This window comes from Onychomys torridus, chromosome 7 (assembly GCF_903995425.1).
Source record: "Onychomys torridus chromosome 7, mOncTor1.1, whole genome shotgun sequence".
NCBI lineage: Eukaryota > Metazoa > Chordata > Mammalia > Rodentia > Cricetidae > Onychomys > Onychomys torridus.
This window is the reverse complement of record NC_050449.1, coordinates 84862414-84888988: the sequence shown is the minus strand read 5'-3', so window position 1 is coordinate 84888988 and position 26575 is coordinate 84862414. Positions and strand designations below refer to the sequence as shown.

The 26575-nt window shown below is 36.6% G+C and overlaps 1 protein-coding gene across 4 annotated transcripts in view; it reads right to left on the bottom strand.

Annotated features, from left to right (window-relative positions):
- Window positions 1-23476, bottom strand: part of Plscr5 (phospholipid scramblase family member 5) — a 29597-nt gene extending 6121 nt beyond the window's left edge. For 3 of the 4 annotated variants that reach the window (XM_036193797.1, XM_036193795.1, XM_036193796.1), the window contains exons 1-7: window positions 23336-23476; window positions 17927-17986; window positions 12648-12832; window positions 6418-6460; window positions 5327-5547; window positions 3481-3642; window positions 889-1050 (exon numbers count right to left, since the gene is read on the bottom strand). In XM_036193797.1, the coding sequence (XP_036049690.1) occupies window positions 889-1050; window positions 3481-3642; window positions 5327-5547; window positions 6418-6460; window positions 12648-12832; window positions 17927-17939 (786 nt within the window). In that variant the 5' untranslated portion in view covers window positions 17940-17986; window positions 23336-23476. Of the gene's footprint in view, window positions 1-888; window positions 1051-3480; window positions 3643-5326; window positions 5548-6417; window positions 6461-12647; window positions 12833-17926; window positions 17987-23048; window positions 23098-23335 lie in introns of all 4 variants that reach the window. The other variant, XM_036193799.1, reaches the window with a different exon arrangement.
- Between the last annotated feature and the right edge of the window lie 3099 nt (window positions 23477-26575).

The following is a 26575-nucleotide window of genomic DNA, read 5'->3' as shown; positions in this document are numbered from 1 at the left end:
AATGAACAATCAAGAGAGAGTATGTGAATGGAGTGTGTTTTTCTGTGAGAGTGTTGTTCTATGTGTGTGTGTAAACATTCTTCTCTGTGTGTGTGTGTTGAAAAGTTTATGCTGAAGTGTGGAATGACCAAAAAGAGGAAGAGTAAACAGGAAGCAATGAAGTACCATGAATGAAAACTTGGATGACAGGCAATATTAATTGGAATTACTTTGATTTGTAAATAAAAAGAGGCACAGACTACTAATGATAGGAAATAATTAGTTAAGCTGATTTCTCAAAAGATTTTGAAGACATAATTCTGATATACAACTCTCTCTATTTACCTATCTTATATGCAATTCTCTTTGTCCATCAAAGATATAACTATGGAATTACTTTAATCTAATTAATGTGTTCAATGTGTTTTATAAGTATCTTTAGCAGAGACACAATAAATGGGTTGAGTTTATTCAACAGCAGCATAGATTGATGTAATCATTAGATTTGAGATCTTAAATTCTGAGCAACAACAAAAGGAAAAGGAAAGATGTTGGTTTATTAAGAGAGAGAGAGAGAGAGAGAGAGAGAGAGAGAGAGAGAGAGAGAGAGAGAGAGAGAGAGAGAGAAACCCATAGGTTTCTGTGAGTTCAAAATGCTCATAATGGAGGAGACCTGAGGCAGGAGCTAGTCAAGCATTTTGGCAAAGGTGTTACTTGTCTCCTGTGTTATCAGCCTTAGTGAAATGTAAACCTCTAAATTCTGATTTCCAAAGGAGGATGATCCTATCTTAAACTGCCTTCTTTGTATAAAGCATGTTCTGTAGGTCAAGATTGTGTGGAGGAGGATTAGCGCTATACAGTCTGGCATGTAAGGACAAAATCCATCCATGCAGCTTAGACCAAACTTACAAAGAGAAAGCAAGCACCAATCATTGCTGCTTTGAGTGTCACATCGAGATCTGCAGGAACATGTATCCCAAAGTTGTCAGCATTTGTGAACACGTTATTGACAAATCCAGACCAGTACTTAGAAATCTTCCCAATCGTAAGCTTTTCGTCCACAGTTTGCACCTTTGAAAAGAAAAATAAGCAGTAGGAGCTTTGCAGGTAAACAGAGATAGTTGACATTTCTCAGCATGATTCTTTCAGGATGAATTTGAGTTTGAGCTGCTCTATTATTCACCATATCCAAAAGGCAGCTCTATGTTGTTTGTTCCTGTGTGGAAATTTACCTCCACAGTGCTCAAGAGTTTCAGACTGCTACAGTTTGTAGACCATTATAAATTGTTTTCCTTTTAGTTTTCTATGCAGATGGAGTAAATAATTAAGGCTAGACAACCACAAGATGGCAGCAGGTACATCTTTTAGTCATGTAGCTAACTAAGCATGAAGGTACCTGTTTTTTAAACCTGAATTTACTATCATAAAATATGTGTATGAACAATATATATATATATACTCTGTGGGTGCGTGTGTGTGTGTGTGTGTGTGTGTGTGTGTGTATACACAAACATCTTTAAAATATTATTTGGATGAATTAAAGTATTTTCTGGATATAATTCATAAACTTTAAACATTTATTAACTATGTAATTATTAAAGCTTTTAAACATAATTCATTGTCAAGCTGCACTTTTATGTTACAATCAGCCATTTGTCAACACATTCCCTTATAACTAACCAAAAGTATTAGAAATCACTTTGAGCTAGTGCATAAACAGGAGATTGAGATGAGTCTGACCTTGAAGTCTACCAAGCCCATTGAGTGAGGGATCTACATCTGATTCCATTAACTCTGCATTTATTTATCCTGTTTATTATTATGACACTTATTTAATATAGTTTCTTTTTCCCTGTGGTGATAGAGAATAGAAAATAGGGGAGTTTTCTGAGGACATAGCTATAGCATGGTAACTAATCCCAGATGTTCAAAGCTCACATTATTAAGAAGCCATGTAGGTAGGTAGTGGTGGTGGCGCACCCCTTTGATCCTAGCACTCAGGAGGCAGAGGCACTAGGATGTGAGTTTGAGACCAAATCCAGCCTGTTCTATAAGCAAGTTCCAGGACAGCCAGGGCTACACAGAGAAACCCTGTCTTGAAAAACCAAAAACAAAAAATCAAAACCAAAAGAACCCATAAAGGCCATGTCACACCCTTTCACAATTTTAGGCCTAGGACAAATCACTTCACAAAGTCTGTGTTCTCAGTGTGAATAGGCTCCTCCAGAAGTCTGAAAAACGTACCTGGGTGGGATGCATACGAATAAAGAAAAGTAGATGGTGAAAAGCTAATGGTTTTATTGGACCCTGCCTATAATGTATATTTACAATAATCTGTTCAGAGAGCATATGTTGCGGCAGGTTAAATTTGCAATGGCCCATTTTAATATTCAGTTCCAGAAACCTGAGATTACATGATTGTACAATCTTACAAATGCAGTTTTATATAGTGACACTCTAGTGGAGTATGTTCTGAAATGAGACCTGAATGGGGTTAAATGTCCATAAAGCAGACCCACAAGAAAGGCTATAGATAATTTTGGTGATCAAAAAACATATTCACTCTGTCCCATTTGTGCTTTTAATTTCCTGTGAATCAACCTCATCAAACATAGGGTTACTATGATTTTTAACAATCACAACATATTGGTTATCTAAAAATCACAATACTATCTCTCTCTTTATATATATAAAGCTTGATGTTCAAAGGTTCAGAGGCTGAAGTTAAAAATAACAAAACATTTACTCCTTTAGGTAAGGATGTATAGTAGTTTATCTACTGTAGTTAGCAAATATGTCAAGAATTTTAATTTTATATCTTTCATTTGCATTTGTTAAAGTTTCTTTGAAGAGCATGTATGGTCATCCATGACAGATAAAATGGCTAAGGCCAGTACATTGCATTGCATTATTTTGGCTAAAACCCCATGGATTTAGAATCTCTGGAGTAGTGGCTATTATTATTGACACGGAAACATGATTTATAAGAATATTACACTAATATGCAACTTTTTTTTTTTTTTTTTTTTTTTTTTTTTTGGTTTTTCGAGAAAGGGTTTCTCTGTGTAGTTTTGGTGCCTGTCCTGGATCTCACTTTGTAGACCAGGCTGGCCTTGAACTCACAGAGATCCACCTGGCTCTGCCTCCTGATTGCTGTGATTAAAGGCGTGCACCACGACCGCCTGGCCTAATATGCAATTCTTAAAATGTATTTAAGGAATCCACCATGTTTGTTTTAAATTAAAGAATTTTTAAATATGTACATTGGGGTTTTGTCTGCCTTTATTTCTGGGTGAGGATGCCAGATCCCCTAGAAATGTAGTTTCAGACAGTTGTGAACTGCCTTGTGGGTGCTGGGAATTGAACCCCAGTCTTTTGGAAGAGCGGCCAGTGCTTTTAATCACTGAGTCATCTCTCCAGCCCCATAATTTGGATATTTTATAAACTGAATTATGATTCAAGAAATCAGGACCTAAGCAAAATTCTCTTTGTCATTCTTACCTCAAAGTCCACATCACCAAAACAGCCACAGGTTGCACAAGGACCAACAATTTTCAAAATATCTTCTTTGTTTGCATTTTGGATTGTGAATTTGGGTTGAAAGGGGTCCCACTTTTGTGCAACATAACCAACTATAGTACCGGGAGGGGCTTGGATTTCTAGCTGTAAGAGAAAATAGTAACAAAATGAAATTTTTCTAAGGTTATTGTGTATTAATCACATAAGAATGTCAACTTATATCTACATAAAATTTGTTATGAAATAACTAATGTCTTATAAGAGTCATTATAAATATATATTTTTCACCGGGTGGTGGTGGCGCACGCCTTTAATCCCAGTACTCGGGAGGCAGAGCCAGGTGGATCTCTGTGAGTTCGAGACCAGCCTGGTCTACAGAGTGAGATCCAGGACAGGCACCAAAACTACATAGAGAAACCCTGTCTTGAAAAAACCAATACCAAACCAAACCAAACCAAAATAATATATTATATATCTATATCTATCTATCTATCTAACATGAAAATTGGTGGGTTTTTTTGACATTTTGTATTTTTCCATGAGAATGATAAGAGTCCATTACACTGATCTGTTCAGCAATCTCCTCTAAACTCCTTGGTGTCCTTGGCACGGTTACCATTTCATCTTATCTGTAACAGTGAGGGAATTATAACTTTTTAGCATGGATAAACTCAGTAATTACTTCTCAGTTGTAGCCATAACACATATCTATTTTAGCCTCATTTTAGACATTATTTTAGCACTTGAGTGTAAGCCAAATAAAATCTGTAAGATATTTTGGAGAGAGGCACATAGAAAATGTTTCTTTTGAAGTAAACAAGTTCTCTACCTATTTATACTATTTTTTTACCTCATACTAAATTTATAATCTTGTGTATATGTCTGCAATATTCTTGGATAGACTATGTATATATTTATATATATTGTATTATATAAAGTGTATTTTGAATATATGACTTATTTAAGATGAAAAGTGGTGTTTTCTTTTGACATTTTGTATTTTATCATGGAAATAATAAAGATTCATTGCACTGATATGCTTAGCACTTCCCCAGATTTATATATGTATGTATATATTCATATATATGTGACATACATATATAGTCATGTATGGCCTATATCTACACATGGCATATGTAGTCAAAACACAGAAATTCACTCTTTCCCACATGTGCCTTTAATCTATATAATGATATAAATATATATGTCTTAGATATTAGAACACACACACACACACATATATGTTCTTCTAATCTGCAGAATAGAGAGTAGAACAATATTCTAGTTCACATCCTATCAAATTGAGTAGATATCTACATCAATGAAAATTATTATTATAGCTCTAATAACAATGACAACCAATTACGTTTTAAAATAAATAGTTGAGTAACATAATTCTTTTTCCTACCATGAGTTTATTGAATGTGAAAATGGTGCTATTCTTAGCATAATAACATCCAGGGAAGATAACACATTAGAAGAGGCTAAGTGTCATGGAACCTCCTGGGCATTGCTACTGTCAGAGAAGATGACAGTATTTGTGTAACAGGAACCTGTAGATATTACAATCACTCAGCTAATATACTAGTTCAGGAGGCTATGTCTCAGTTGTAGGATGCAACGAGTTTACTATTTAATCCAATGCAAGCTACCATAGTTATGGGGTACAAATGGAAAAAGTGCCTAACCAAATCTTCATGTTTTCGTTATCCTGAAAAAGAAGATATAAATTCAAACAACCGTTACTTTGACTCTCTCATAGCTCCAGATGAATGCCACTTAAAGGAATAATCTTAAAAAGGAAAGATGCTCAGAAGCAGTGACCAACCTCTTGTAGATAGCAAGGGCACCAGCAGCTGTTACACCTTAGGGGCCTGTTCACTGTAATCACCTCTCGACCTGAGTTGTCTGTGATCCTCAGGGTGCAGGCTCTCAGTGTGGAACATACATTACGGTTAAAACAGATGCTTTCCTCCACTGCAAAGTAAATTCTTTGTCCCAAGCCGTTTTTGATCTCATATTTGTTGGAAGTCTCAGTTCCGAGTATCACTATCAGAAAACACATCTTATAAAGACATGGGATCTCCACTTGTCAAAAGTAAAAGAGTATTAGGAGAACATAGAGTTGCCGCAGAATTGCTGATAGTCTCGTCTTCATACACATCTCTTTCCAGGCTCTAAACTCTGAAGACTCAGCCTCAGAAGTCAAAGCAAGATCTGAGAACAAAACTAACAACTTAACTGATTTTTATTCTAGAACTATGAAAAACATGTTGTGACATCTTTCAATCAATGAACAGACTGTGTAAGGAAGAATTCATTACTCAAATAATAACCCTATTATTCTTCTGCAAGTAATTGGGATAATTTACAGTGGTATTTTTTTCCTGTATCTAAAATGTCCTTTAACATCCACAGTAGTTGTGCTGGCCAACTTTTTCAGTTCTGACATATTTTGAAGTATCATAGAATCTTATAAACAGAAAACACTCGAGCAATTATAATTCTTAATCATGCTTACATGTATTTATCTACTGATAAGTTGTATACCTATTTTATTGAGTCAGTTGTGAAGCAATAAAACAGTAGCATTTATGCTGATGAAATATTAATATGCTCTCAACTGTGATTCCCCTTCTCAGAATGTTAAGAAATTCAATGATTAATATCCATGGAATATTAATTACTTTGTCACTTTCAGATTAATTTTATTACAGTTTGGATGTCACTGTTATGAAAGACTTACTTTTATACTTACAGTTGTGCTTAAACTAATGAATTTAATTTTGGTTTAAAAAATAGGTCAAGCAATCATTTGATCTTTCTATCCATAGTTTATAATATTTTAGATGTAAAGAAACTTGTGAACAGTAAAGCGTTTTCAGAAGTTTTAATAAATGCAGTATCTGATGTACTTACTCCCGAGAAGTTCCACCTGCTGATGGATGATTATCAGGTCCAACTGCAAAGGATCATACAAAGGAAGTGAAAACCATTCTGCCACATCCCTTGCTATGCAACAGGAAATCTGTCATTTTCATTAAAAAGTTTTGAACATTCACAATTTATAAGGCAAGATTTAGCCACAGGAATGAAAGCAAACTCTGAGAAGAAAATTATTTAATTTTTATTCTAGACCTATGAACAAACATGTACTGGATTTCAACTAAAGAACCAATTTGGTAAGGAAGAATTTATTACTCAAATAATTACACTATAATTCCTCTCTGAGGCTATGTCTCATTTACAGGATGCATGACCTATCTTCACAAAATGTTATTGTTCAATTAATAATTTATTATTAAATTATTAGTTAATTTTGAAATTCCATGTCAGAATTGCCAAGAACAAGAAAAGCGACAGTGTTTATGCTAACTGTGTTATAATGAGAAAAACAGGTGATACGTCAAACAGTACATTTAGAATATTTTAAAATAACCTATGAATAATAACATAGATGACATTTAAAATGTCCCCAAATTTCTTGTGAGGAAATGAACCCAGATGAGTATTGGGCATCCAGCTTCTTCCAGTGCCTGTATATTCATGAATCTGTCAGTTGGCACCATGCTCCTCTCAGGGAGGAAATACCTGAAAGCTGGAAAATGATATTTTATAAATAGTTCTTATTCTTCTTCAGGCCAGGGAAAACAAAACTTTCAGACACCCACAGAACGTCAACTGAAGCAGAATAACTGTTCCGTTACCAAATATCTGCCACAGCATTTGGGCTAGGTAATTAAAAAGAAATTATGCAAGTCAAATTGCAGTTTATAAATTTATTTGATACATGTGTGTTTGTGTGCATGTTGTATGTTAGTGTTGTTTCTCTTCTTCTCCCTTTATGTAGATGCTGGGGATGCAGCTCATGTTGCCAGGCTTGCAGCACCCTTACCCCCTAGCCATCTTAGTAGCCAATATATTACCTTTACAAAGGAAATATAAAATACAGAACACTGCTTCTTCTTCTTCTCCTCCTCCTCATTCTCCTCCTCCTTCTCCTTCTTCTTTTTAGTTTAATCAGCACTCATAAACTTGACCGAGCTGCTGATCAGCACATTTCTAATGCTTCATTTTTAAACCTGTCTTGACATTGTTTTCACTGTATTCTCTAGTCATATATGCAAACTCCACAGGAATCTTTAAATTAAGGCGATTTTTCATAAACTTTGGTATTGATTGTAAATCTACAACTCCAGGAAATTTGAAGCTGTATTCTTTCTTTCATTTTCCTTGTATATCCTCAGGTGAGGTAAACATTTTTCTCTTATTGTCTTATCACTGATGAAGAAATACAGTGTGGCCTCTTTTTAAAATCACCAATACTGTTTACAGAAGTCATTTTATGATTTGAGATATTCTAAAATCATATTAGCACTCACAGCAAACCATCTTGAAGTGGAGTAAGTTTTTGAGGGTATCACATTACTTCTCTCATCTTGCAGAAAATGGAGATTTTCTTTGTAGGCAAAGACAGGGGAGTGGGGGAAACTTCAGAAAGAATGTGGTTATTAGCTCTGAGAAGAGTTCAATTAGGGATGGAGCACTGAAGTCAGGGCTAAGGTGTCTGATGGAGCTGAAGTTTTTCTGTGTCCCGCCTGGCCCATGGTCAGGACAAATCTTTTCCACTCTTGTCCCCCAAGTAAACACACAGAGGCTTATATTAATTAAAACTATATGGCCTAATGGCTCAGGCTTCTTGCTAGCTAGATCTTACATTTTAAATTAACCCATTTCTATAAATCTATACCTTGCCACATGGCTTGTGGCTTACCAGTATCTTTACATCTCGCTTCCTCAGTATTGGCTCTTGACTTCTGATCAGTCTTCCTGTTTCTAGAATTCTCCTCTTTCTTTGTCCCACCTATACTTCCTGCCTGGCTACTGGCCAATCAGCACTTTATTTATTAACCAATCACAGCAACACATTCACAGCCTACAGAGCGATATCCATAGCAGTCTGAGTTTAAGGTCTTTGAATACTGGTGTCATGGATCCAATTTTAGTCCTAAAATTTGAAGCTATGTAGATCTACTCCACAGAGAAAAGGGAAGCTGTGTCTCTAATTTCCAACAACAACAGATATTAGCTGAACGGTGCCCGTAAAGTATTTGTTGTTCTATAGATTTTAGTACATTTTCTTATTGTATAGTCAAAAAACAAATAAAACCCCCAATTAGATCTAGATGGATATCCCAGGAAATTAGGGACCTGCACCAGTCATGCAGCATGCACCTGGCCCCCCCATCCTGCTCCATGGGTGTGGCGAACCTAACTTTAGGAACGAGGGAAGCAATTCCTAAATGACACCGTGACTTACAGCGCCTGTGCTCCCTGCTTTCTTCTCTCTCGCACTTTCTTCATCCTCTGTCAGAAAAAGTGAACTGATCTCTCTCTGTGGGCAAGCCCCCTGCTGACAGTGCTGATTTGACTACTGTAGTTTGCTCTCCATAGTCTCGAGTCACTAATAAACTGTCTTAAATGGACCCTTTCCATTGTCTCCTGTGGGCTGATGGATTAGGAGTCAGTAGAAATTTTAAATAGACTAAAATATACATTCAGATATCAGGACAAATGAAGTGATTTTCAAATACTGGGACAATGAAAACATTGTGTCAGTTTTGAATATATAGCTTAAAAATAAATTTTAAAAATAAAGATTACAAGTATTGAATTCATTGAATGCATTTAAAAACAAATGTGTTTTTATGTTTATGTGTGATTTTGTCCACTTGTTGACAACTAAGTTTTAATATTTATACTCTGATGCTATAGGATTAAATATTAGATATATTGTGAATGTGTAAATCTAATCTAGAAAGTATCTACTAGCTTCTCCTTAGATTTATCCTAATATATATATATATATATATATATATATATATATATATATATATATATTTTCAAATTGTTTGACACAATTTTCTTGAGAGTGAATGGATAGAATTTATTCACAAATAATATAGCAAGAGTTTAAATAACCATCTAGTTTTTAACATAGAAAGATTTTTCTTATATTTTCTGATTTATTTCTTGAATTATGCAGTATTTCCAAATATTCAAAGTTTTAACAATTCTTATGTCTTCCAGTTGAAAGTTATCGCACACAGAGTCTTTTAACAGAAATTCTCTTACAGACTTAAGTGAAATACATAGAGCTTTCACTTCTACATGCTAGTAATTTTGATATAGAAAGGTACTCTGCACTCTATCAAAGGAGAAATATAAACACCCGTCCAACCACAAACCCTTTGATCTACAAGGGTGTCCTACCTTTTAAATATGCAAGTGCAATGGTGTCACATAGCCTGTGGAAGTAACCAGCCAATATGTGATTTGACTTAAGGCCCACTCCATGAGATGGACTGTACCTGACACTACCTGGGTGACCAAGAACCTGGGACTAGATATCCCAGGGATCTCCAGTAAAAATAAATACTATTGTTCTTAAAAAAAAGTGTAGCAATAAAGTGACTCATAATGGCATTCAACTATACTCATAGATCAGTTCCTTACTCAGCCATCAGAAGATCTTCCTTCTGCAGCAGATGGGAACAAGTATAGAGAAGACCCACAGCCAGGCATGCAGAGAGGGAGAGAGCTTGGAACACTCAACCCTAAATGGATGACTCCATCAAATCTCTCTCTTCAGGCCTCAGGGAACCCTACTGAAGAGGAGGCAGAAAGAGTTTAAGGGCAAGAGGGGCTGAAGGACACCAAGGAAGCAAAGCCCTCTAAATCAACATGCTCAAAACCATATGAACTCACAGAGACTGAGGCAGCACACACAGGGGTCTGCACCAGATGGTGCCCTAGAGCTGATAGGAGAGCTAGACACATGTCCCCATCCCCAACCCAGAAGCAATCACCAACTGATAATCACTTGCAAATGAAAATCTAATTTTGTCCAAGGGAGTCTCACTGGGGAAACAAACTGCATTTAAGGGTAGGCTGCATGCCTAGCAGTAGATGGCCAACAGAAAATGAACTCAATGGCATCTTTAGAGGTTACTGGACACACAATGTAATGTCAGGGCTTTTCCTTTTAGAAAAAAGTTATCAATTTTTAATTATATATATATATATATGTGTGTGTGTGTGTGTGTGTGTGTGTGTGTGTGTGTGTGTCTTTGGCATACATATTATGTCTTCCACTTTAGTGTGTTCAGAGGATTCCTGAGTGTGTGAATGAGTGGAGCTTTGTTTCTTGTGCCATCTCTCAGGCTCTTTTCCTTCTGTTTGTTTGTTTTGTCCAATTCCTATGCATTAATTTTTGTTTTATCTTATGATATTATATTTATTTTCTTGTTATCCCTTAGAATCCTGTTTATTATTTTCTAATGAAAGACAGAAAAAGTGAATCAAGAATAGAGGGGAAGGGGGTGGGACTGGGAGGAGAAGAGGATGGTAAAACTGTTTTCAGGCTCTGTTATGTGAAGAAAAAAGTGTATTTTCAATAAAAGGAAAAACAGTTAACACATACAAAGTCATTTAGTAGATGTTCTCTTACAGACTTACATGAAATACTTTTGAAATCCCTGCTTATCTTTCTATATGTATACGGCTTAAAGCAAACCCATAGTCTTTTGGTACAAAATGATTAAGTTATTCCCCTCAGAAGTAAAATGTAAACAATTTATGGAATATTTTTTTTCTGAAAAAATATTAACAAAGATGTGGTTTTAGAATATGTACTGCATTTAAAACTGAAGCTCATGAGTCCTTCTGTCTATTTATTGAAGGTTAGAACATGCATTCACGTCAAGCATCTGGCCACGGTGTGTCATCATTCATGGGTGGAAGAAGAATATGTGATGACCATATGTGATCATCAAACCTCAGCCCTCTGGCGCTGGTATATCACTTTTATATTTGGCAAAACCTTGTCTGACAACGCTCCCAAACAGCTTGCAGCAGTTCATCAACTCTAGTCAGCTATTCCAGCTGATCCTTTTTGCAGATGGAAGATGGGAGGTTAGCTTTTCCAGCTCCTTTTCGTAGCTCCCTGAGCTCTCCAGTCTCTATAGAACATTTGTCTGCCAGTGGGCTTCTGGGGAAGGCATCTGCAATTATAAACATTTTCCCAGGAACATATGCTACAGGCAGCTTAGGCCCTATCAGGCATAGCAGAAATCTCTTGTACCTTAAGGGAATTAACACAGAGATTTGATTTTGATAAAAGAGATAGACTTTATGTTTGAAGGAATGCCAAACAAACAAGCATGGCAGCAGATGTGCTGACATCTCAATATTAGTGTTAGAGTCTTTCTAATCTTGTGTAGGATAATGTGCTAAAATAACAGTAATACATCCACATATGAAGAGCGGTTTCTATTTGTTTGCCACAGGACAAAGTTATTGCAGGGCTTGAACTGCTGTCTGTCCTGCCGTGACTAGAACAGCAACGGTACTAATACTGTGCTATGATCACCCAGGCAGGTTGGCCTGGGGACTCAGGAACATCAGAAGACAGTAGTGTGGCCTTGGTAACTTGTTTTCTCTTGGACATTGCTTTTGAGACCTGTTGAAAAGTCTCAACTCCATGCAGCAGTCACTACCTCTGCCTTCTCCCGTAAAGATGAGTGTTTTCCTGGCTTTTGGGCTATGCTTTGCACTTTTTAGTCAACATTTTTTGTTTGATCATTAACTAATAAAATGTTTGAGTGACAGGGCTAGGTTTTATGCTTCTTATGTGCCTTGAATATACAAGTGCTCAAGAAATGTTTAATTAATAGCTATGAGTGGTCTGGTCTGATAATTCCTGGAGAATTTCTGTCTCCCCACCTTGAGCAATGAACAGAAGGTAGATAAACGTGCTAAATGGCAAAGTCAAAACTATTTAGTCTCATTACTCTGTCAAGTAAATAAGGATAGATAGCAATAGCATAGAATAAAATTCTATGTAAATGACAAAAGTAAATAAAATCAGTACATTTTTTTTTTGAGCTGAGGATTGAACCCAGGGCCTTGCGCTTGCTAGACAAGCACTCTACCACTGAGCTAAATCCCCAACCCAAAGTCAGTACTTTTATAACATCATGATTTGTAATGTATTCTGTACTCCATTAAATGAATGGTTTAAAAACAAGAGACTGAGTTTAATTGTTTTTAAAGGGAACGTACTAGTAGAAATGGAAAGACATGCAAACCTGGCTTAAATATTCTAGACCAGGGGGAAGGCTGGCTCTTGGCAGGAAACTGCTTGGCTGAGGGGCATCTGGCTTCTGCCTTGCTTGTTTCCTGGGATGGGAAGAAGCTGCTCTAGAGTGCTGATCTGGATTTATGACTTCAGGAAGAAAACCAGGCAGACCTCCAGGCTTCTGATTCTGTGAATCTGCAAGACAACGGATATCTTTTTTTAAAAAAATGAAATGTAGTTTATTTTTTATTTCTGAAGGAATGCAGTATTTTCTCTCTCTCTCTCTCTCTCTCTCTCTCTCTCTCTCTCTCTCTCTCTCTCTCTCTGGCTTTTTATTTTATGTACCAGTGCTCTACTTGCATGTACACCTTTATGCCACAAGAGGGCGCCAGATCTCATTACAGATGGTTGCGAGCCACCATGTGGTTGCTGGGAATTGAGCTCAGAACCTCTGAAAGAGCAGCCAGTGCCCTTGAATGCTAATCCATCTCTCCAGCCCAAGAATGGATATCTTTATGTGTGTTAAAATTTAGGTTGCATTTGCTTTTACTTAATCTTTCCTTTTTTTAATTTTTGATTTAGATAGAATTTATTCCTTGATTGATGTATCCCTCATTTTAGTGCATTTTCCTTGTTTTCACTACCCTGTACCACCAAAACCACTTGACTTCCCAGCCAGAGAAAAAGGAATGTAGAAGAATGCTGGTAGTCGTGAGAAAAAGTTGAATAACTTGGCTTCAATAATTGGCCTGGAGACACATTTCATGTGTAAATATGTTTGTGTATAAGTGCAAGTAACACCTGTTCAAAAGGATGAGGAATCATAGAACACAAAAGCAAAATAAATAGTAATAGACCCTAGATAGTCTACTCATAAAAGGATAGCCTTAGACTTGAGTTTTTCCTTGGGATTTTGACTACCTTTTAAGCCACGGTTTCCTTTCTTTGAATATTAAGGGCCACCTTGTACTTTACGAAGACACTTTGTCTAATTTATTAGTCTTACTATTATAGCCCAGTTTAATTGAGTGCATCTCATATTTCAGCCTTCATCAGAACCACCTGGGGTGGGGACTTATCAAAATAGGTGTTGGGGTTCTCTGCAGTGACTGATTCAGAAACTGGGGTGGGGGGCTTGCAAAAGTGCATTTGATAAGATCTCAGGTAAAGCCAATAGTCCTAGTGGTATGAGGATATGCTCTGAAAGCTCACTGTTAAACCGAGTAAGCTTAAAGAAGCTCATAATTTATCTGTGAGTGTCTTAACATAATTACAGAACTGTATAAAGGTCACTCTGTTAGTTTAGAGATAGCAACTGATATCAATATTACTGCCGAGGAAATACGCTTCTATTCCAGTCATCTCACATTGAACTCTGGAGGCTTCCTATTCACTGTGTGTTCGTCTATGGGTGTTATGCATAAGCCCTAAGCAGGAATATCTTTATCTAAACTTATAAATGATAGCTTTCTACTAGTTTTCTATTCCATTCTCAGAAATATCCTTGTGTTGTTTCCCTTATTAGATGCTAAGTTTTCCCATAGACTATCAGTGTTCATGCTTCTCCTCCTCATAGAATGCCAAGGTTCTTTTTTTATGTGAATAAATTTAAGTGGTTTAGCAACGTTGTGTTGCTCTAGCTTAGCTGTTGATTCACAAGAAAACGAATGACCAAGTTTTTTTTTTTTTTTTTTTTTTTTTTAAACTATAACAGGGTTCATTATGAAAGCAAGCAAAATTAAGCATCACGTTGTTTAACAACATTAGCATTTCCTGAGAATACGTCAATCATTTCACTGATGTGTGAAGGTCATGGAGTATGTTTAAAAGCCAAACAGACTCTAGCATTATTAGGAAACAATATTTTATGGACCATGGTCTTTGTGGCTCATCACAGATAGAAATGTTGTTAAGTAACATGTACATGAATGAGACAAAGGAATTGGTTCTGGATTGATACAAAGAATAAATTTATAACAGGTGCATAAGATTTGAGCAATTGCTTTCATTGACCATATAGTAAAATTGGGGTGCTATATAAATACTTAATATAAATTACAATAGTCTTATTTCTATAAGAGTAGCCAGATTTATGAAAGTTTTTGTGTGTTTGAGGTATTTTTCTGTATCTTGAAATCACAAATACAGTTTAAAAATGTACTGGGATTCTTTCTAAGATAATAAACTCTCATCATTAAGAAAACCCAAGCACAGTCTGAACAGGGATGAAGGAACACAGATGAATGGCCCCTCGGACAAAAGAATAAATTGATTCTAGTAATGACGAGCTTGTTAAGCTTGTGCATACAGTAAGTGTTAATGAGGGGCAATTGCCAGATGACTCATTTATTTATTTACCCCTAAGGTTGTAGGAACTGGCTGGGTTTATATTAATATTGATGTCGGTTACTAAGTTTGAATTTGTCTGTGGCATTTGAGATCTGTCCAGGACTTGCTTGAGGATTAAACAAATGAAGAGACTTGTCCTTTGGCCCCTCTGTAATAGAACTTGTAAGTGATAAGGCTGCAGCAGTTGGCTTCCCATAAGGATTCCTCCAGAACTGCTGTGAGCTCGGGAGCAGACCCAAAAAAGGGAATAATTCTTTTTTCCCTTTTATAAGGAAGATAACTCCAATTATTCTTAGGAAAAGACACTGGAAGGGAATTCCAAGCAGGAATGCCAAGACCAGGAAGACAATGTAAAACTGTCTTAAAAAAATCAGAGGGGCCGGGCGGTGGTGGTGCACACCTTTAATCCCAGCACTCGGGAGGCAGAGCTAGGCGGATCTCTGTGAGTTCGAGGCCAGCCTGGGCTACCAAGTGAGTTCCAGGAAAGGTGCAAAGCTACACAGAGAAACCCTGTCTCGAAAAACAAAAACAAAACAAAACAAAACAAATCAGAGGGGAGCTACTGGTCACAAGAGAAACAGCGGGAAAAGAGTTAATGCAGCAAACACCTCATCCAACCTCAGTGCCCCAAACAGCTGTCATCCTCACTTTGCACAAAACGGAAGCAAAAACAAAGTAGTGGCAAAATCATGGTCTAGAAAATATTAGGTCACAAACAAAGTGCATGATGATAGCTCATGTCATCATAGAGAGGTATGGTTATTGGCCAGAAAGGGAACATTGTCAGCTGCTGGAAACATTTCATATCTTGCTCTTGGTGGCGGTTACGTGAGTACATCTTTGTTTAAGAAAATCATGAGACCTGTGTTTGGTGTTTGTTATGAACATACAAAATTCCACAATAAAAGCGTGGTTAATTAATAACAAAAGTTGTTAGACTATTACATTATCTCTCATTGTCATTTAAAAAAAAAGATTGGTAAATTACTCCAGTTTATCTTGTAAACTATGCTGCATCAACAAACCACATAGTAGGTTATTAAATGTCTGGAAAGGGGCTGCATATATCCCTGACCAGGGCTACCCTAACAGCAGGTACAGAGAATGCCTTTTCCATGCATTTATTTTTACCAAGTGAAGAGGTTCCAGATGATCTCCATTTCTTTGATCTACAGCATCCAGTTCAGGCTGTCTTGGACTTGTCTATAAAATGCCCCATTAACCTGGCATCTCTGAGGAGATGCTATATGACAACACAGTTTCATAGGCTAAAGACCACTATGAAGTTATGGTCATATCTTTAAATATTTTTGAAAAACATATCCTCAAACTTATTTTAGGCAAAAATGAGATAAGGCGATTGCTCAAACAAGATTTCCTATTTAAATGATACCTTCTTGTCACTTTGATTTTACAATAAATGTTCTATCCGAGCTATGGGCTAAATGTTTTTAGTTGGTCATAGGGATGCTTGTTTTATCTTACAGTTTGTCTCTAGGTTTTGTGTATGCTTAAGTCACAAATACAGTCTTTTTCATTACTGAACATTATGTCTTTTTGGAAGATTAACTGTAATATTGCTTTCCAGTCACATTCTCTTCAAAGACCCAGACCACCAGATGAAGAAGGAACTCCTTTGAATTGCTGTCTGGCTTTGAATTTCTATCTACTCTTTTAAAAATGTATAACTAAACCATCAATATTTTACACTCTGCAACTCTCCCCTTCCAGGCCACTCTGTGGCTGCTCTTAATTTACAAAACGAGCGGCATTTGGATCATGGCTGTGCCAGTCTCCCAGAAACCTTTCTCAAGGTTTGTGTTTGTTTGTCTTCAAGTAGAGACCGTTATGCACACATACAGTAAAATTCAAGTTTTCTCTTCCTGATGTAATGTACAATCTGTCCATAAGCTTTCCCAAGGATTCTCAGACCGATGCTAAATAAGAAAGAAAAACACAAAGACTACTTAATTTGTTTACAAAAGTATATTCACAGTATTTGGATTAAATCATCTATTTGGATAATTTAGGAGAGTTTACATTTGTAGAGTCATCTCATTTGTGAAGAGTTTTAAAAGCTTCCCTAAATTTGACAAATCAAACTTCATCATTCCGAAACTTTTCATTATAGTGTAGAGTTTAATAGTGATTTATTTTGATAATTGAATACAACGGATTATAATTTGATTTTTAGAAATGTTTTTCTGTGATTGTATCTTCTTACCCCTGACAAAATCTTATCTCTCATGTTTTGACATGTCTTAATTAAAACAGATGTTTCAACAGTTTTAGGGTTCTGAGTGAAACTGTATACCCTTTTCTCCTAATGTTCCTAATAGATCTGCTTTCTTAAATTGGATAATTTGATCACTTTGATTGATTTTTTTATGAGGAATTTACTACCAAAGTATTCTTAAAATATTTTAAGCTTATAAAGTAAAATATTTAGTACAACTGCATCATGTCAAGGCTTCACTGACATTCTGTTCTTCATTGGGCTGTGTGCCACATGGCTTTGAAAAATACATGAGCAATTACAAATGTTGGAATAACATTTTTAGCTGTCTATGTGGAATCTTTCCTTTGGATTCATTTGAATTTGGAATTTCATCCATTACTGGGATTTAATTAATTAAATATTTCCATTCTCAATTTTGCTTTACAGCATCTCTTATTCAATTTGCTAAGTTTTCATTCACAGCAGTGAAAACACATTTTTACACCAGAAATTTTTACATTCTTTTAGCTAAAATGTGTGTGTATTTTAAGTTAGGACAAAGTAAACTTTGGAGTAAAATAATTCAAATTCCAGTGCTTAAGAGCAATAAATAACAGCTTTTAAAGTAACGACCTCCCTGGTTATAATACTTCAAGAGCCATTCACGTGTAGTTATAATGTATATAAGGGCCTATTTAGTCGCTGACTAGGTTTTCTCTTACCTTTAGAGGCCATGGCAGTCTGAGTACTTCTTCAAAGGCAGCCAGGTGAAAAGGCTTTTCCTGTTTCAACACGCAGAGAACAGAATGAATAAAACTCCTGACACTCGCTGTCTGCCTCATGTCAGCTTACAGACAACAGAAACACAGTGCCTTGCAGGTTCTAGAGTGTTTGATTTTATCTGTTTGGACAATAGGGCGAGATGAAGCCATTACCCAAGGTGAAAAAAAAGACCTACTTGGAAAAGTAATGTAACTCGGTGGCTTAAAGGAGCTACTTAAAAATAACAAAGAGAAAAGAAAACACATTCATGTCAGTGTACTGCCGCTTAGGTGTGTGGTATGTTTTGAAATCGGATGTGGTCTGTTACGTTCTTAGAGTCAGAGGCTATGTATGTCATCCTATCACCTGGAAGACTGTCACGGAGGAAACACAATTCTTTTTATGCTCGAATGTTTGAGCCACGTTCTTTCTTACTTTGTCCTGTGATTTCTGTCCAACTCACACCTCACAAAAAACACAAACAACAACAACAAAAAACCAACCAAAAAAGGATGCATTTCCCACCTCTCATGCAGATAAATAATTTTTTATTTTCAGGTGTAAATGAAATGTGATTAATTATGGGGATTGGGAAACACGAAGTTTCAGAAGCTTCATAGAGCCAAGCAAAGCCCACACATATTTCACTCATCCTGTACTGAAAATGAAATTTCGACCTAAAGAGTCAGCCTGTGCTTTTGAGTGCTGCTCCCTAGGAGGACACGGGGCTTTGCTCACCCAGCCAACCTGGATGCTATAGTACAGGATACATCACAGCACCGTCTACTCTGTCTACTCTAAAATTAGTGCAGTTGCTTCAGGAGGTAGAGGGGCGAAAAAACCTGAAAGTTTAAAGGATACATAGGAAAGTCTGGATTTCTTTCTTAACAGGTAACTTTTTGTTGTTGTCTTATTTTGCTTATTAAGTCTGGGCCTGAACATAACTATCTTATTTAAGTTTTTATTCCAAAGAAAAGCTATATTTACATTTTAAAAAAATTAAACTTCATACATTTTATCGGCATTTGCAAAAAAAAAAAGGTAATCTAAAGAAGTTAAGTTACATTATCCAACAGAGTGTTTTAAATTGTGATCATAATTTGGACAATAATTTCAACTGTTCTATCGAGCACCAATTTTGAAATTAAAAGAACATGATTAAACATTTGACCTGTAGAGGGCACACCACCCCTGCAATTGCATATGGTCATGTGACTGACAGCTGCGCTCTTGACACCGTGGTCGGCGACCTGGCATTTCTGCATTCTCTAATGTGGTGTGGCTACCTTTGAAGTGTGCCACTGCCTGTTTCTTCTCTTGTCCATTCTCTTTTCAGGTGCCTCTCACCTGCCTCAGGGCTCCCTTCTCTGTTCTTCCTGATTCATATTCTTTCTCAGGGAGAGGCACTGGCCCCTCTTTCGTGAAATTCAGTTGTTCCAAGCATGCGAATGGTTCCAGGTATCCTAATAAATAACTGTTGTTTTGGGCTTTGCAGCTAGTCCCTTTCTGTAGAAACTGCTGTCCAGCTTCACCTTCAACGCTACTAGTTCTAACAGTGCAGTGTTCACAGTAGAACCAAGGTCCCCACTATTGTTCAAGATAGCCACACCCTCCCCTGGGATAGCGGCTTCTTTTGCTTTGGTGATGCATTTTTCTCCTCCCCAATTTTGATTCTATTAAGCAGAGCTATTACAAGGTGAGCATACAACAACAAAAAAAACAAAACCCAATAATATTAAAAAATAGTGCCAAATAGAAAAATCAAATAATGAGCTTGCAGGAAAACAAGCAAACAAAACAATAACAACAGCAACAAAACCCAAACAGCTTTGAAAACAAATACCAGAAAGCACAGGGTTGTGGTCTTGCCCCTTCCCTGTTAACTCTTTATTGGCTATTTTGAGGCAAGCAAGTGTACAGAATAGCTCAGCCATCTTAAACTCCACTTGGCTTGGACTGCACTCATACCCTCTAATCATAATGTACTTACCTGCACAGACTATGCACACAATTCCCATTCCTGTATACCTGTTAGCAACACAAGATGCCCACTCAACACATACACATGCCACACTATAGACAATGGAGTCACTTTCTCCTTTTCTCAGTGACCACCAAACTTGGACAGTTTCTCTTCAAAGGTTATTTCCAATACATCCTAGGAGGGCCAGTCCTGCCTGAACAGGTTTTTGATGTAGACACAATGAGGCAAAACTAAAGCATCCTCAGGTGTCTATTTGGTGAGAATCCTCTATCTACCATGTTATGCATAATTGCATGTAAATATGATTAAAATCAGATTCATTGGGGAAAAGACATGTACAATGGACAAAGGCTTACATAATTTCCTATCAGTTAAAATGAGGACCCACACAAACTATATTGCTTAGTAACCAACCATTCTTTCTCTCAAATCCCAAAAAAGGAAGCTCTAAACAATAACTGGGCCCCTTACATACCCTCACTGTCAATGGCCTGCTGTCAATCTTTAGATTTATTCATTTTATTGACTTGTTTATTTATAGTGTGTGTACACTATGGCACAAATAAAGGTCAAAGGGAAACTTGTGGGAGACAGTGGCAAACATCTTTATCTATTGAGCCATCTTGCCAGGCCATTTATTTTGTCTTTGAATAGTTTTCTTGCTACTTATGGAAATCTGTGTGAATGCTTATTTGATTTATTTAAATAAGAATCCAAGACCAGGAAACATGTGGCCCAGACTCTGACTGCCCATTAGAGTTTCTCCACCGAGGTTTTGGTTTGCAACTTCCTTGTGTGAAATTGTTCTCCATTCATGACACCCAGCCTTGTCTGTTCTTTGTCTGTTCCCATGTCCTCTGTTCCAGCCAAAAGAAAACAAGACAAATTTACAATATATTCCCTGCACCATTATGTTCTGCCCCTGTACCATTATGTTCTGCCCATGGCTTTTTCACAGAAAATATCATGGATGTTTTGTTATGCGGTCCATTCAATAGTAAACCCCTGTTTAAAACATTGCATGTTATTTAATGGTCAGATATTTGAAATCCATTTCTAGTGGAGAGACTCATCAAAATAGTCTCTTCTGATACCAAGAGAGAGAATTTATTTAAATCTACATAGTAACAGAGAAAAATACTGTGCATTACAGCACAAAACAACATGAAAAATACCACTAATGTTCTCCAAATCACATTGTGGCAAAAAGATGGGGAGCAGAGTTATCCATAAGATGACAGATTTGCCAGAAACTGCAAGAGAAGACTGGGAAGAGCTGGCCTTCCTAATACTTCACTAGGTTGGTTTTCTGTCTCTGGTTTTACTATGAAATGCACATGCATTTAAAAATTATGTTTATACATATAAACACATGTATATTTGTATACATCTATACATACATGTATAAACACAAACACAACAATCTAAGTTTATATAAAAAGTCACTTATTTTTCTTGGCTATTAAAGGTATTATTTTCTATGTAATTATTTGACTTATTAAGTTTTGGCTATTGTCCTTTTCATAGACAGTGATGTCTCCATTGTGCAAGCAGTGGTTCTATACACATGTCATTCTTTTGTACTATAATATGCATAAATGAAATTGCTTTTATGGAATGTGAAAATATGGATGTTTTTCTAAGTATTTGTAACAAATTCCCATCCCAACAATAGTGACTAAGAGTTCTTATTTCCACACATTCTTTCAATACATGCTTGGTCAGCATAATGAGGGATTAACTAGGGACTTATAAATGTTAATCTATGAGCAGATAGCACTCAAAAGTCTTAATTATATAATCTAAGAAATGTAAATAACTTCATTTCATTTCTTTTTTCGTTTGCTCTGACTTCATTGTCATGAAATAATAATTAGTGACTAATTTTATGACTTTCTGATTATAAAAGTGATGACTAGGCATGGAAATCTATGTGTAGAAGGACTATAAGTTATCAGTAGAAAGATTCCTTTCAATTTTGCTTATAGCAATATTTCCTGTAATATGAAGCCATGTAAGCATCCCATCAATAGCATCCTGCATTTCTACTTATAAGTCTAATCTTCAATTTTCCCCCTATCAACAAATACATTATGGAACCAAGCAGGATATAAGTAAATAAATGAATAAGAGAAAGAAAAAAAAAACAAATATGAAGAAATATCATTGTTGGTATTTTCCAGAACATAGCTATCCATGAAATGCAGAAAAAAACCCAACCTTTTAATGTGAACTGATGTTTCTATCGTTAACACTGCTATTAATTTACATAATTGTGAATAAACATCACACCTGAGTGCATTTACTTACTGTTTACTCAAATCTGCTCTTTTAACACAGCATTTTATTAACGCATGCATTTAAAAACACTTATTAACTTTTCACTGTGTTCATGGCATCATGAAGAATCTAATGACATGGCTCCACCCTGGGGAATGTGTACCTTAGTGTGATATCACAACAGAATTCAATAATCTACCAATTTCTGACAATTAAAAGTCAATTTCTACCTTCTGAAAATAAAATAACACAACTCATTCTCTTTCTGAAAAACCATTTAATTAGTATCAATAATGTCTTCAAATGAGATTGACAATTAATTGTTTCACACATGCATGTTAAATTCCCTCCTTTTCTGTTACTTTCCAACACAAGAGTAACAGCTATTGCAATATTCATTTGTGAGTAATGAGAGTAATAAATTTCAACATGCTTCTTTTCTGGCAGTAAGAAATGTTTCAATCTGTTTTCTTTCTAATGGAAGAAGAAACAATAACAATTTATAGGACCCAGAAAGAAAAGAAAAGAACCCTAGACATTCAGAAGAACAAATCTGACTCGATTCCTCACACATTGATCTAGAGCCCGCATTGATCTGGATAGAGTAGAAATGACAGAATTGGGACACCTTTGACTCCATTTGTCCATGTGGATAAATTGTCTCTGGTCAATAGATTGCAAACCCTACGCAAGAAACAGATGTTTACCTGGCTTATTGCTCTTTACGTTGTTTCAGCCTTGTACATTTAGTTCAATAAGACTCAGGTGGGATGGGGTTTGGACAGAAATCTGTCTGCATGGCCTTGTCTGCCACTTACCTGTTACGCACAATGAAAATTCAATAACCTCTGATGCTATCTTGAGAGTCTAAGAGGGAAGAGAACATTTTGAGACCTTCTGGCTTATATGAGTTTGAGAGAGAGAGAGAGAGAGAGAGAGAGAGAGAGAGAGAGAGAGAGAGAGAGAGAGAGAGAGAGAGAAGGGCTGGAGATATGAAACAAATGGAAAGATTAACAGATATTATCAATCTTCAGAGACCTCAAAGTATCCCAACAAGAACTCTTCTGCCATCTCTTTTTTTAGTCATTAATTGAGTTATAGTTACCTTGTAGCTACTGTTTCCTCTCAACATCCATCCGCATCTTCACAAATATCACCAAAATACTGCAACAAGCCCTTCAGTTACTGCAGCCTCTGGCCCAGCATCTCTGTGTACAACTGCCTTCACTGGCTGAAGCTGTACCACACAGAGCTAGGGCAGCTGCAGTTCAGAGGCAGCCAGCCAGACCAGTTGTTTTGTGCAGCGCATTTTCTTCCCTTTTCTAGCATTGAAAATAACTTCCCCGAGTTTCAATCCCCCAGCAGCAAAACTCCCATGACAATGGGGTGATTATTGCAATAAATATATATTAAAAATATAGACAAAACATATCAGAATCAATTTATGTTTAACAGTGCATGTTTATTATTTACTTCGTGTGCTATTTATGGGCTACGTTATTGAGAAAATAGCACATTTGAAAGGATGCTTTGCTAAGCAATAGCTAAAAGTGAGATGAGACCCGACAAGCAGCAGCGCTGGGTAGCTTTTATCAATTTGACACAAATCTAGGCATGCCTGTGAAGAGGAAATCCCAGTTGAGGAATTTACTTCTTCACATTGTCCTTTGAGCATGTCTATGGGGAATATCCTTGCTGGCTAATTAATGTAAGAGGGTCCAGCCTGCTGCAGGTGGTGCCATCCCTGGGTAGATGGGTGTGGGTTCTTTGAGAAAGGTGTCTGAGCTAGCCTGGGAGAGCAAGCCAGTGAGCAGCGCTCCTCTCTGCTTCCAGGTTCTTGCTTTGAATCTCTGTGTTGACTCTCCTAGGTGATGTAACCAGCCAGCCAAGAAAACCGTTTCCTTACCAAGTGGCTTTTGGTGTTTACCACAGTAACAGAAAGCAAACTGGGACAGCCATGAAGAAGGAGGCCTCACTAAATAGAAGGCAAAAGTTCTGTGGGAAAACAAAGGTCTGTGTTTGCTTTTTGTCTATTTCACTTCTTTTTACCTCATTGAGAAAATGCTGATGCCTTTACTGGCTTCCCCTTGGCTTTCATGAAGTGCTCACCAAAAACAATGGAGTAGTTCCCATAAATAGTTTGGGTCTTCCTCCCTTAATTATGGGCAAATTCATGAACTATGAAAATGGATGAGATCTGCAATATTTATCCTTACTTTAAATCATAATCAGCTACGATCTAAACCAGCTGCAAATGACTGTGCTACCAGGGGTTTGGTTTTTCTAGAAATACAGACTACTGTGATTTTGTAAAATATATTATTGACGTATTCTTTACAAAATTAAGAAATTTCCTTAAAAATTTAAAAATGTAGGCATGGAGGCTTCTAGTTAACTAGTAATTCATGTTTTGATTATACTTACTAGCATATCCAATACATATGAATTTTGTGACATCAGTCACCTTGACTCATAGGGTCTGAAGGAGTAGTCATAGGATGTCAATTCAGATAGAGTTACTTAGTCTCATGTGCACCAAGGCTAAAAGAGCATGGAACACAAAAAGCAGTGTAGTAGAGAACCTGCATGTGCAAAACTCTACAGTACGATATGTGTGATAAGCAACAAGGAAATTATAGCTCCTTTGGGGGTTGTAGTCCTACAACCATGCCCTGCTGAACCCTATTTCTGCTAAGACTGTTTTTGTAAGGTGGAATAAGAGAGGCAATGTATTCTATATGTATGAGGATATTGTTAAGAAATGTGGAAGGGGTTGGGGATTTAGCTCAGTGGTAGAGCACTTGCCTAGCAAGCACAAGGCCCTGGGTTCAGTCCTCAGCTCTGGAAAAAAAAAAGAAAAGAAAAGAAAAAAAGAAATGTGACCATGAATTGTAGTGTCCTTGGTGTATGAAGTAAGTATATCCATAAAGAATACATGTAAGTTAATCTAAAACAAACTACTATTGACTTTTATTTAAGAAATGATTTACAAATATTTTCTTCTGTTTCTATGAGGACTGTGTTCAAATTCTGTATTGAAAAGGGTGAATGATATTTCTAATCTCTATTATGTTATTTTTTCTCTTGAGGCTCCTTAGTTGGCTTTCTTATACAAATTGGGAGTTATATATGTAAATGTAATTAAAAGCCTTCTGGAGAATATATTTAAAATATTTTTTATACAGTTGAAATTAATTCAACATGTTTCATCTGTTTTTGTTGTAGTACCATGCTGTTTCTATTACTATAGCTTTGTAATATACCTTGAACTCAGGTATGGTGATCATCCCCAGTGGTGTTTTATTGTTCAGAATGGTTTGGACTTGCCTGAATATTTTGTGTTTTCATGTGAAATTTGAGATGATCTTTTTTTTTCTTCCAATTTCATTAGAATTGTTAGGAGGTTCAGTAGATTGCCTTTGGTAGAATTGCCATTTGTCTTTGCAGTATTAATCCTACCAATCCATGATCAAGGGAGGACATCCATCTTCCAGTGCCTTCCTCAATTTCCTTCTTCAGTGTCTCTCAATTTTCATAGTACAAACCTTTCACTTGCTTGGTTTGATTAGTCTAATATTTTGTTCAGGCTAATGTGAATTGAATTTCTTTCATGACTTTGTGCTCAGTATGTTTTTTGCTATTGTATAGGAAGCTCTTTGATTTGTGTGTATTGCTTTTGTATCCTGTTACTTTGATGCAGGGGATTATCAAGTTCATATGTGTTTAAACTGGTATACCCATTGGAGGCAAGAAATGAGTAAGGAAGTATAGGATAGGAGCTTCAATGGAATGGAATAGAATGCAGGTAGTATAAAGGGGGACAGGGAGATAATGGAACATAAGAGGTTAAATGAAGTAGGGAATGGGAGTGCAGAATAGTGGAGGAGGTATGGAGAGGTATAAACAAAACTAAGGGCCACTTGAAAGTGTTATATGGAAATCTACTGTAGAAGCTTCATAAAATGTACACATATGAAATATAAAAGGAGTTCAAATAGAGTTATCCTATACCAGGGGACAATGCCTCACCTGGACACCAAAGGATGTCAAGTAAGACCTCCAGTATCAGGTATGGGTTACCTTTGCTTGAGTAGTGGTCATGGGGGCAATAGACTCCACAAACACTACAGGCTACTGACCACAAGACCATCTTACAGAAAATATCACATTCTTGAACCATAGAACATGGAAAAACCAACCTAATACCATCCTGGAATCTTTATTTCTACTGGCTAGCTTCATGGTTCTAGAAAGTGTTCTGCATGGTGCTGAGGGAAGAGAATACTTTATAGTTTTACTGAGATGTGAACCCTGCAAGTTATAATTTCAAGCATCTGGAAAGATA